Source organism: Nanorana parkeri, unplaced genomic scaffold, assembly GCF_000935625.1.
Source record: "Nanorana parkeri isolate BGI_ZX_2015 unplaced genomic scaffold, ASM93562v1 scaffold39, whole genome shotgun sequence".
NCBI classification, from domain to species: domain Eukaryota; kingdom Metazoa; phylum Chordata; class Amphibia; order Anura; family Dicroglossidae; genus Nanorana; species Nanorana parkeri.
In genome coordinates, this window is record NW_017306307.1 from 967948 (window position 1) to 981048 (window position 13101).

A 13101-nucleotide genomic window follows, 5' to 3' on the forward strand; every position below is an offset into this window, starting at 1 on the left:
CGTCCCCCTTACTTCTATATATCTCTCCGTCCCCATGCTTCTATATATCTCTCCGTCCCCATGCTTCTATATATCTCTCCGTCCCCATGCTTCTATATATCTCTCCGTCCCCATGCTTCTATATATCTCTCCGTGCCCATGCTTCTATATATCTCTCGTGTCCCCATACTATCTCTAGGTGCTCTAAGAATGCCTTCACCCTTGGTCTATCACACCTCTGATCTGCCCTGCATGGTCAAAGCTCAGATTTACTTTTATGATTGGAGGGGAGGATAAGGGGTCCATATGTCCTTTGTGTGCACATCAGTCACCATTTTTAGCCTGAATGAGCAACTCTACTGAAAGTTGCCCTTGTACTTGTTAGGGACCAGTGAGGGGACACTTCCCGTACTTTTAACCTCACAAGCTATCTCCGGATGGAGCTGCTACTTTTTTGTTTTAGTTTTGGATGGATCAGATAAGGCTTAGAGCCCCATGTCAAGTTTCTGTTGTCACTGTCTCTATTTCTCATGTTGACCAATGGCACGGAGACTGAATTCTTGCCGCCAGAACATTGGCACTTCCTGTTGTATCTCTTGGACAAGGAAATCTCCCCGAGGAGACACAGATGAAACAAAAAATAATAATAATAATAATCTGACAGGGGGTTCCAACCCTTTTCCTCTCTTAAAAAATAAAAAAAAGTTTTGGCTTTACATACACAGACACACAGTCACATTAGGTGAGAAATAAGTACACATCTGATCTGCAGCCTAACATGTTCTGGGCACTGGGCTGCTTTTAGAGACGTGCAGGCAGCTTTTAATCAGTGTTTTGCAGCTCCCAGCCTACACGTATAGAACAGCCCTATTTACATGTACATTAGAACAGTATCTGGCTGAACTGTAAAATTCAGAGGGGAAACCAACACGTCATCATCCCCCTTTCAATCCCCCCCTTCATTCTATAGTGGTATCTCCCCCTGTCCAGATATAAAGCGCATGCGGGGTCTCCCACTTTCCTTGGCGGGGGTGTCCTGCAGTCAGCTGTATATAGCGGGCGTATTATGACAATGTGGATAAATTTGGGCAGGGGGCGGGTCTTGCGTGACAGGTTACAGACTGTAGAGGGAGGAGTCGTGCGGTGGGCGGGGTTTGGCGGTACAGTGGGGGCGTACTATGACAATGTGGGTGAATTTGGGCAGGGGGCGGGTCTTGTGTGACAGGTTACAGGCTGTAGGTGGAGAAGTCGTGCGGTGGGCGTGGCCCGGCAGTGGGAAGTTCGCAGTAAGTTTGTTGAAAGTTTTCTCCGCAGTGTGGTCGGTGAGAGCGGGCGGAAGGTGCGGGCCGAGCCCCGGGGAGGATGGATTACCTGACCGGCATCACCGGGAGGAGCGGACGGGTCCTGCGAGGCACCGCTAATCGCCTGTGGCTGGGGGTGCGGGAGGTGCACTTCCAGGACTACCTGAAGGACGGATTGGGGCAGAGTCCACCGGATAGAACGGATGATGAGCTGAGCCCCGTGCCTGCAGGTCAGGGGGGGTCCTGGTATTGGGGGGAGGGGGTGTATTATGGTATGCATGGCGTGTGTGTTCTGTGCTTGGGGCTCTGAAAGTGCTCATACATGTTCAATGTTCTGTTGATAGGTGGCTGGTATTCCCTAACCTTGCCAGATGTGCATGTGCTACTGGATTGAGGTGCCGGGCCACAGTGGGTGGGGGGTGCTGGGTGACTGTGCGTGCGGGGGGCGGGCACTTTATTCAGGGCACACTGTCTAGAGGCCCACCTAAGAGGGGATTTTCCTTTTTTTGTTTACCCTCCTTGATGGTGCTGCGCTGCTTTGACTGACTATTTGGGACCCTTCGGCCAGGACGGGGCTAGCCAGTGTATGAATGCAGGTGCTGCTGGGCGGCAGTGCATGGGGAAAGATAAATGTGAAAGATGTCACCAGCACGCAGAAGATCCTTTTGGAATCACCAAATGCTCATTTTATTGAACAAGTTGTCAGAATGGATACAAACGCTTTCGGGACTTCGCAGGGCCCCTTCATCAGGCTTCAGCATTGACCAATGACATCTTTCACATTTTATCATATGCATACAGCGGTGCAACAAGAACCTTTCTACTTATCCAGTAAGGGCTGCTGGGCGGCAGTGCAGGGGTAAGGGCTGCTGGGCGGCAGTGCAGGGGGAAGGGCTGCTGGGCGGCAGTGCAGGGGGAAGGGCTGCTGGGCGGCAGTGCAGGGGGAAGGGCTGTTGGGCGGCAGTGCAGGGGGAAGGGCTGCTGGGCGGCAGTGAAGGGCTGGGCGGCAGTGGATGGTGGTGACAGGCGACAGTGGATGGGAGAGCTGGGTCACAGTGGATGGGGGAGAGCCGGTGCAACCATGGATGTGGGAGCAGCATTTGCAGATGCTGTAAGTGATCATGTCCCCTGTGTATACTCATCCTAAGGATGGACATATGGGCACAGTTTAGGCTGCTAGGTACAACTAGTGCACACTGGTAATGTGATCTGAAAGAGGTTCGGGAATACATGTGTAGTCTGAATCTTACCGATTTGATGTTTGGAACTCTGGCTGAACTTCCAGATTCTCCCGGAACCGATTGAGCACTTGCATGATGGTAGCACACCAATCATCTTGCAGCATTACATATTCCATCCTTTGTTAGTAAATACCAGTTCAGTGGGAGAATCACTTTTCGGTTTGGTCTGCTCTGGCCATTACAAAGAGTGTGTCTATAGATATCAGAGTACATTCTCCCTTTTGACCTTTTTTTTAGTTAGATCAGGCCATGGCCCAACATCTGATGCAGCGGTTGACAGCCCTAAATGATTAGTGTTTGGGAAGACCATGAGGGGCCGAGGTTAAAGTCTTGGGAAAGACCATGAGGGGCCGAGGTTAAAGTCTTGGGAAAGACCATGAGGGGCCGAGGTTAAAGTCTTGGGGGAGACCATGAGGGGCCGAGGTTAAAGTCTTGGGGGAGACCATGAGCGGCCGAGTTTAAAGTCTTGGGGGAGACCATGAGCGGCCGAGGTTAAAGTCTTAGGAGAGACCATGAGGGGCCGAGGTTAAAGTCTTGGGGGAGACCATGAGCGGCCGAGGTTAAAGTCTTAGGAGAGACCATGAGGGGCCGAGGTTAAAGTCTTGGGGGAGACCATCTTTTTCACTGCACCCACTAGGACTGTCTGCACGTTGCTTCCCTCCTCCATTGTTGTAAACAGCAGGCAGCTGGACTGTGCAAGCAATGTACAACCATTTCTTGACGTTTATGGCAAGTTTTACATACCCATGGCTTTCCAGCTGCTGGGTATGTGCGAATCTAATTATGTCCCCTAGTGGCCGCTAGACATCAGCTTTGCATTAGGCATGGAGGGACTTCAGTAGTACTAAAGCAGCTGGACAGCCATGGTCTGCCTAATACTACTGTAACATGCTCCTAGGCAGAAATGCTCTCTGGCTGTTGAGGGACATTGCTGATATACAGGAGCCCACGATGATTGGGTGAGGGTGCTCCCATCGCAATGAGTCCTGATGGGAAGATGAGTTTTGCGCCTTATATAAATTCTATCTATGGGAACCCTTTGTAGAGATTTATTTTATCTTATAGCACCACATCAGAAAACTTTGATTGGTCTGCTCATGCTAAGCAGCAACAATCTGATTGCTCTGGAATATCATGTATAAAGCTGTTCTTTATATGTCAAAGGAGCCCATGTATGATACAAAGCAACCCAGCACCAGGAAAAGGCCCTCAGATGTTTAGTCCTTGCGCTGATGTTCCCGTTCAGTTGTTGATGAGGGATTAGTGTCACTTTCCTGTACACTTGTTTACAGATAAGCAAAGCACGATAAAACAACTGCATGTATTTTAATCCTCTACAGCAGCCTGTCTCAACTTTCAGGTCTCAAGGATCCCCTGATAGTAATTACCATATCTATAGCTCTACCATATCTACAGTAAGTTGGGATATAAGAATAATGAATGTGGCATACTTGGCTTATATGACAACCAGGGCTGCACTATGCAACATCATTTTCAATAATAAAAATGAAACAAAACAAATGATGGTGATGGTTAAAATACACAGACTTCGAAAATGGTTGCCCCCATTGGTGGTCAGTGAAATCCTCCCCTATATTGGGAGTCAGTGGAGAAGGACCCCATTACACTGGTGATCAGAGGGAAGAATGTCCCTTACATTGGTGGGCTGTGTGTAGCATGTCCCTTACACTGGCGGTCAGTGTGGAGCTTGTCCCTTACACTGGCGGTCAGTGTGGAGCTTGTCCCTTACACTGGCGGTCAGTGTGGAGCTTGTCCCTTACACTGGCGGTCAGTGTGGCGCTTGTCACTTACACTGGCGGTCAGTGTGGCGCTTGTCCCTTGCTTAACAGAATGTCTCTTGCATTGGTGGTCAATGGGGGAATGTACCTTGCATTGGCGATCAGTGTGGTGGATGTTCCTTATATTGGTGGTCATTGGGGAGAATGTCTCCTACGTTGGCGCTCAGTGGAGAGAATGTCTCCTACGTTGGCGCTCAGTGGAGAGAATGTCTCCTATGTTAGCTAAATAGATCATTGGTGTCGGGGGCTATTGATCTGAGAGAGGTTCCTTGAGCAGTTGGCGATTTCCAACTAACAACCTTGCTAGGATCCCTGGTTAAGAAAGGCTTCTCTCCAGTGTCCTTGTTGGTGAAGAATGTGTTTTTCTTTGTTTTTACTCTAGTTCAGCACCAGGAGTTTGATGTTTAGTGCATGTTTGTTGCAATAACTCAACTTAGGCAATGAAAGGTCATCAGCTGAATAGATCATATATTGGGAGATAAGGCCGCGGGTGAAGTGTGCACTGCTCGTAGCTTGTTATTACATTTTATACAAAAACAGGCTTTTATAGGAAAAAAAATTGGAGGTTGGTGTTCCCCGTTCCTCTCCCATCGGATGCTTCTGAGAACATATTCTGGAAGGGAAAATTAGAACTTGTTTTTATTATCTACATGATGACCTTTATGTGTGTTTACTATACAAATAGTAGAAGTGTCTGTAAATAAAAGGCTGAGAATTCCTTTACACTGCGAGCTGAGATTCTCTGTCTGGGGGATGTCCCTCCCTTATCATTTGCCTAGGCTTGTACAACAAACCCAGGCTTGCAGATACTTCTGTCTTCTCATCTATTACTACCAGCTTTCCCCATCAACTGAAACTGAGCCACAGAAATGTGAACATGTGTACTTAGAATAGAAGCTTTTTTCCGTTTTCTCTTTTTTGCTTTAAAGGTTCTATGATAAACATTGCGAACCATTGTTTACCTTATTCAACAAAAGCCCTTACTTCTCTTATTTGTTTCCCTTTTTGGTCTGTTAAATAGTGGTTTGCTATATCTGTGTAAGTTCCCCCCAAAAATACCCGTTGATCCTGCCAGAAATCCTGTGAGCTGATAACTTCCTGTGCTGATTGCTATTAATTATATTGGGGCACTTAGTGACATTAAAGTCAAAAACTTTTTTCGCTCCCCCCAATGTTATTTAAAGCACTTACCTTAAATTATGTTTCTTAATCCGATCTTCTTCTTCTTTCCCGATGTTTTCATCTGTCCCTCCAGCGCTGCGGCGGGTCTCCGATCCAGCGCTGACTCCTCTGTCCTTGCTGGAACTTCCTGTCCCACGGTGTCTGCATGCGGGTGCACGCGTCCATAGACTTACATTGTGTCTCTCCTCGTCTCCCGGCCGAAAATCCGAACTGCGCATGCGCCCGCCCCAAGATGCTTTGTGGCCGCCTGAGCATTTTCGGATTTTCGGACGGGAGCGTGCGGCAAAGACACAGGTAAGTGTAAACCGCTTTAAAAAAAAAAACTTTTTGCATACATCTACTGCTTGCTAGCAGTAGATATATGCAAAAAAATGTGGGGGTTTAGAAACCCTCCTGAGGTATTATAACGGTGCAGGAAACTGGCGCGGGTGATGTACCCACGTTAACAAAGCACAGAGACTTGTGTGAGGTCTATCTGTGCCACTTGCACCAGCTTCTTTTCAGAATGAAATAAAAACCAGCGTGGGGTCCGGGCCTAATTAGCAAAGGGGTTGCGGCAGATTGGACCTGGTGGCCGGGATGTGAACTTCCATGCCAGTAACCTGGCAGACATCTCGCTTGCCTTTCTCAGCCCATGCAGTGAACAGACTACATGGGCAGAGCCTGCTTATTGTCAGGGAATGCTCCTTAACAGCCTCCCTGCTCCCCTTTGCTCTCTTCTGAGTGGGTAAGGGGGGTGACAGTTTAAAGGGAAGTGCAGAAAGAAGCTTTCCTGCTCTCTATGCATAGTGTGGCATCAGACATGGCATAGAAAATGGAGCAGATCGCTCCTATCTAACAGAGGGGCTTTTACTGTCTTTCTTAATTGGGAGCAGGATCTGCTCCATTTTCTGTGCCATGTCTGCCTTTATGCCTGGCCCCCTCTGTTGTTCCCTTATTGTTTGCTTCTGTCTCTGAGAACCATACAACAGCCCCATGTTATGTATAATAGAAGTGGAGTTCCGTAGTCATCTTGTTTTTGTTGCTCTGATACAGATAGTTGAGCGAGTGTGGACAAAAAAGGTGTCACTGGGAGAATCAACTGGTGGCGAGGAGAAAAATCTTGAAAAGTGACATCTAATGCAGCCACCACATATCCATTTCTTTTGGTTTAGATACTCTTTATGGGAACCCCAAATCCCCATTCACATCATCTCTGTGTGGTAATGCATGCCTTTTTTTTACAACGCAGAGTTCAGCATGTTGGTGCAAAGTGGTGTCATTCATTCTGAACGGCTTTCCAACACACCATGTCAACATGCATTGCAGTGCACAGTAGTGTCCTATCATGCATTGCAGAAAATAGAATATGCACCTTTTTTGATGCATTAGGCAGCCCATAAAAAAACAGCTATAGTAAGGTAACATACGTTACCTCTGGGCATAATGTGCATGTGCTAACACAACGCAGCATTGCCAATAGGCCCCTAGTTTACACTTCTATAAAGGAAATTCAGAGACTTCTTGTAATGTGAGCTGTATGTCTCCTCATTGTGAACAATGTCAGAAGACAAGCCTAGTAATCAGGAAAGCTCTCATTAGACGTGATGCACAGAGATAAAGTGAAACGTGTACTTATAAGAGCCGGCGGGGAGCCGGATAGCCCTCCTCCACTCACACAGCCAGCGCTACGACAAAGCATGCAGGCAATGTACCATTTCAGTGCTGGGACTGATACTTGGAAACCCATTCAGGACAATCATTTTGATTTTACAAAAAAAACTAAAACTTGTTTTTGCATTGAATTATTACATTTGAACTGAGACTTGTTAAAAAGTAGGAATAATGCAGAAAAAAACATTATTTGTACAGCTTCAGGTTGAAATGGCAATGCGGGTTTTCTATTGTGGTTTCTGTAGCTTGATTGCAATTATTAGGAAATTAGAATTGTTACCTTGCAGTTCTACCTTTTTTTATAAATGACTCCCCCCCCCTCTAGCATCCAGTGCCTGAAACATGAGTGTTGTGATCGAACCCAGCTGTACCAAAACTCCAATTCCCAGCCTAAGGGCTTGTTCAGACGATGTCCGGATTCTGTCACGGACCAGAACCGTGCGCTCCTGCACCCAAAATGCATCCCCATGTCTCCCTATGTGTTTTATGGGCTACAGTTCTCACCAGCGCAGTCCGTTCCGGTCCGAACAGAAAAAATACTGCATGTCACATTTTCTCCGGTCCGGAAACACGCCGCAAGCGCATAGCATTGCCTCAGCAGATCTGCTCCCTTAAGCTGGCCACCCAAAGCTCAGATTTCAAGCTCCTAGTGTCCCTGCCGGCACCATCCTGCTTCAACTGACTTTTTGCCGAAGGTGGCGGGCAGAAAATGATTGCCTGAACACTGCATGCGTCTGATTCAATATTGCTGAATACATTAGATAGCAGTGTGCTGTTTAGCATGGACGGCAATCGAAAGATCTCATGGAGTGACCAGTGGAGAATTCTACCAGTATCTGGCCAGGTTGATTCATAGTGTATAAGGTACTATATGGGGTTGCAGCTAAAGATACATTTAAGTAATATAAAACATTCATTCAATTTTGTCATCCATACCAAAGAAGTTCTTGTTTATTTTTCTTGGAGTTTCACTTATTTTTCCAGGATTCAAAAGTCATGAAATTTGGCCTTACTCAAAAAGTCCAAAAACTTTTCCTGGCATATACGTTACTTTCAGAGGTAGCTTCCGACTGCACTGTGCTTTTAATTGAATGCCCATCAGGTTGGGACGATCCCAGCAGACACTTTTAGTTGCATGCTTTCATCAAAAGGTAAGGGAATCATCCGTGCGTCCATGGAGGAATCTTTGTTTATTCCTGTGGCTATCTATTATGTATCCCAACAGTCTATAGGAATGTCCGGTTGGGAGTTTTGTGTTGCAGTAACTCTGCGGCTTCCAGCAGGCCACACAGTGAAGTTCTCAGAGGAGTGAGGGCAGGTAAATGTAAGCTTTCATTTATAAGGTCACAAGACAGAGTCCTCCTTTTTCCAATGCACGAAACACCAGTGTACAACCACGTCTTCCACAAGCTCTTTGTGATAAACCGTAGGAATAAGTGTTTGCACGCGGTTCCAGATCCAGTAAAAGTCTTCTTTATTCAAGGCATCAAACCAGACATAGCAGTCCTACCAACGTGTTTCAGCCACAAGAGGCCTTAACTATAGTTATGTTTAAGGCCTCTTTTGGCTGAAATGTGTTAACACGACTGCTATCTTTGGTTTATACCTTTTTATATAATTAAAGAAGATTTGACTGGATCCAGAACTGTGTGCAAACACTTTTTTTTAAGTTATCCTTTAGGCTGGGTTCACACCTGGGCGTTTTTCAGCGCTGATCAAAGCGTTGAAAAACGCTCAAGAAGTGAAATCCTATGAATCCCAATGAGCATGGTTCCCACCTGGACGTATTTCAGCCCGTTTTGTCGCGCTGAAAAACGCCCTATGCGCGGAAAAGTATTTGAGCTTCTTTCTCAGGCGTAGGGGCAGATTTCAGCGCGTATCCATTGGTATTCTCGAGTGTGGCTCGGGGTTAACAAAACGGTAACCCTGAGCCACACTCGGGAGCACAGCGTAGGTCTTACCTTGTCCGCAATCCCCGCTGCGTCCTCCGGCCGCTGCCGTCTTCCGTCCCTTGCGAGCGTCCACGTTGCAGGGGGGCGGAACCGGCGGGAAGTTTAAAAGTTAAAAAACAAACAAAAAAAACGATAATACAGGAAAAAAAGGGAAAAAAAAATCATACCGCCAGGGAGGTTAAAAAACGAGCGTCGAACGTGCGTTTAATTGGAGAAAAAACATGCTTAAAAAATGTGTTTTTAAACTTTTAGGAACGTCCAGGTGTGAACCCAACCTTAAGTGTGTAAATAGGCCGCGTGTTAACACACCATGCATAGAGTCATTCTCTGACATTTCAATAAAGGGGAAAAAAGTAAACTGTGCAATGCATTGTAACAAAGCACCACTCACCCTTCACATCGGTGCATAAAGCATGCGGGCCGGTGTGAACCTCTTAAAGGAGAATTATGAGGCGAGTGATTTTCACTCACCTCATAGTTCTAGCCGACCTGTGACAATGGGACTGTCACAGGTTGGCTCAGTAGATCGGGAAGTGAGCAAACACATACCGGCGTTCGCTCACCTCTCTGCCGTGACAGGGGAGGGGCTGGATTCCTCGCTCCGATCCGCCAGTGCTGACTGGCGGAACGGACGGAGGAGGGGGCGGGTACAGCTGTCTCTGCCTCTAGATAGGCAGAGCCAGCTGTGACTCACGCAGCTGGGCGGATCTCGACTTCGATGTCGTGATCCGCTCCGGCTGCGTCGTCTCAGTATACCGCGAGCTGTAGCTCGCGGTATACTGAGCTTAGGGTAAAGGGAGTACGCTAGTTTGTGTCCTTCCGTTACCCTAAGGAGAACTACGGGGAAAAGCCCTGACCCCATAGTTCTCCTTTTTAAGGCTCCTTTACATGGTTGTTCATGGCTGAACATTGCCCAGGTCAGTATATCACTGTATGTTCAGCCTCATGCAAAGCCTGTACAGACACTGCCTGCGGCTATTCGCATGTAATCGCTTAAGGAGTAATTATATACGGCTAGGTACAGTTGAGTGGCTCTGACCCTAACCACAGGTGTTCACTCCATGTGCCAGTACACGTGGACAACTTAGGAGCTGCTCAGACTGTCATTGATTTGTATGCTCAACAGCCACAACTAATCGGAAATACTTGCCCATACCCTTCATCCAGAAATAGCTGCATTCCCTTTGTTTATGGAGCAAATAAAAACTAAAGTTCTGCCCCATGTATGCTCAAACACTAACGCGTTTCACCATTCCGGCTTACTAATAGAGTAAGCCGGAATCTCTGATTAAGCCGGAATGATGAAACTCGTTAGAGTTTGAGCATGCATGGAGAGGAATTTTACAGTGTATTCGCTGCATAAATGAAGACTTTTATTTTTGGTGAAGACCCTTGGAGTGCGGCCATTTCTGGATGTAGTCGTTAGAGGCGATGGGGCACTTGCTTGCCTGCACCTGGGAGGCAATTGTAGTGCAAGCCAGCTTGGGAATTTGAGCAATGTTTATGACTTGTCCATACCTGCTGCAGAAATACTGTGTTCTGGGCAGTGAACGGCCATGTTACTGAGCCCTAAAACTGGTCCGTGGTATCATCCATACAGCATTGCTGCGTACAGTATGGAGTGCGACAGTCTATTTCTGCCATAACTTGCGTTTCTCTTGGCAGGGGGGTAACATTCTGCTTCAGGGACATGCGGCTTGCATTGGATAGAAGTTACAGTATCTTCAGTAGAAGAAGGGAACGGTTCTTCACACAGAATACACCATTCTGTCACTCCAACTGCCTGGTCAGCTGTTCAGAAATCCCTCCAAGCACTGCGTCTCCTGACTGGAATTCTATGGTACAGTCACGGCGCTAGGGGGCCGACGGAGAATGTTTCCCCCCGAGAAAAAACATTCTTTAAGGCCACCTCCGAATACTGAGTGTAAAAAAAGAAGCAGTATCTGTTTTATAACCTTTGTTCAGTATAAAGCCAAAACATGTTACAGTTTTATATTGAGTAATAGTTGTAACCCCTGTCAGTTTTTTTATTTTGTCGTGTCCCTTTTTGGGGATATTTTCTTCTACTTTCTGTTCAAAGACACAACAGGAAGTAAGAGAATACCTTTTCAAAGGAAGAGTGGGTAGAGTTCCTCTTCAAGAGTTCTGCAACCTTGGATTTTTCTATCGTATGGTATAGTATCCATGCTCTATCTAGACTTTTCTTTTAGTATACATATACTATTTTACTAGCAGTTGATGCTTTTAAATAGGGGTAGATATGCAGTTCTTAAAGGGACATTACACCCTCAGTTTTTTTACATAAACCAATACTGTAATGTGTGCCTTACTGTAATCCATGGTAGTTTCCCTTTTTGCTGCTCTTCCTTTTAAATCTGTATTTCTTCTCATGCTAGGGGAGAACTTCCCTTTGCAGCTGAGTGCCTCTTCCTGTAGTGCTGGCTCAGGTTGTGAACCTGCACACAGAAACCATTTATCCATTTCAGAGACAAGGCAGTCTGCTGCAAAACAGAAGTTCTGCCCAGCATGAGAAGAGATACAGATTTAAAAGGAAGAGCAGCAAAGAGAAGGGAAACAACCATGGATTACAGTAAGGCGCACATTACAGTATTGTTTTATGTTAAAAAATCTGAGGGTTTAATGTCACTTTAAGACAACTTCCTCCTTTTGCACACATGACTTGGCCGATGATATTCAGAATTGGAGATGTTATTCAGATTAGAGCCGTTTTCATCAGATTTCATTTAACTTGTTACTAGAGGTGCACCGAAATGGAAATTTTAAAACCGAAACGAAACCGAAATAAAAAAATTGTTAGGCCGAAACAATACCGAAAATGTTTTTTAGTTTAATTTTTTTTAAATTGTATTTTAATTTTTTTATATTTTTATTTCATTTTTATTAAATGTTTTTATTTTAGGGGCTTTGGGGAAATATTAGGGGTCTAAACAGACCCCTGATATTTCCCTTTTTTAAAATAGAAAAAGAGATTGAGAACACAGAGTCCTCTTTCTTTTTCTGTGTCCATGTTATCAATGAACAGGAATCCTTTATACTGAGTGTTCCTGTTCATTCATTACATGAGGGTAATGAAGATCACTTCCCATTCATTCATAATTGAGGATATAGTACACATACCATGTCCTCAATTATCTATAAACACTCAGCGATCACTGATCGCTAAGTGCTTGTACCGCTCTCCTCTCTGACACACACTGTCACAGGAGGCTGAACGAGCCATGTAGGGAGGAGAGCTCAGCCTCCTGTGACAGAGCGGGCTCTCTCCGCCCACAAACCGCTCTGTTGGACTGTGATAGGAGGCTGAGCGGTGTGGGAGGAGACGCCGGCCTCTCACATTGCTCTCCTCCTGCAGCGATCGGCCGGCTATCACTGTTTCTCTCCTCCCTGCTGGAACACAGAGCAGCGCCCAGCGGGGAGGAAAGAAAGCAGGGATGCGCCGATGTATCGGCAGAAAAATGGCACTTTCGGCTTTATGCCAAAAGTGCAATTTTCGGTCGATATGTTTTGGCGGCCGATATATACCGGTGCATCCCTACTTGTTACTGTTCAGTTTTTACTTTAGGAGGAAACTCGCACAGACACGTGAGGACATGAAAACTTTATTCAGATAATGTTGGGAATCCAACCTCGAACCACCGGCACTGCCAGGCAAGAGTACTAACCAACCAGCAAACATACAGGTTACTCAGGTTTCATTCAAAGTTCCCGTCTGGGACCGTGTTTCATGTTACATCCATGTTCAGGGTGTAACATGAAATGCGGTCTCATTGGCTGATATCACCTCACATGTAGTTCAATCATTTTTACTCCCGTCTGTGATAATGAATGTCTGTACCAAGGTATGGACGGGAGGAAGAGTCTGCAGGAGCCAGTGCATTGCAGCTGCATTACTTTACTGGGTCCAATGCTAAAATAAATACGTGCATTATTTTTATTTTTTCCCTTAAAAGTGGACTTTGCCTTTAAAGCAAGC

The 13101-nt window shown here is 46.1% G+C and overlaps 1 protein-coding gene across 3 annotated transcripts in view; it reads left to right on the top strand.

Moving 5' to 3' along the window:
* OXR1 (oxidation resistance 1) overlaps positions 1–13101 on the top strand; it is a 388393-nt gene that overhangs the window by 278043 nt on the left and 97249 nt on the right. For 2 of the 3 annotated variants that reach the window (XM_018570898.1, XM_018570903.1), the window contains exon 1: positions 1259–1510. The exons of the other annotated variant lie outside the window; for it this stretch is intronic. In XM_018570898.1, coding sequence (XP_018426400.1) covers positions 1342–1510 — 169 coding nt within the window. In that variant the 5' untranslated portion in view covers positions 1259–1341. Of the gene's footprint in view, positions 1–1258; positions 1511–13101 lie in introns of those variants that run through there. 3 annotated transcript variants of the gene reach the window in all.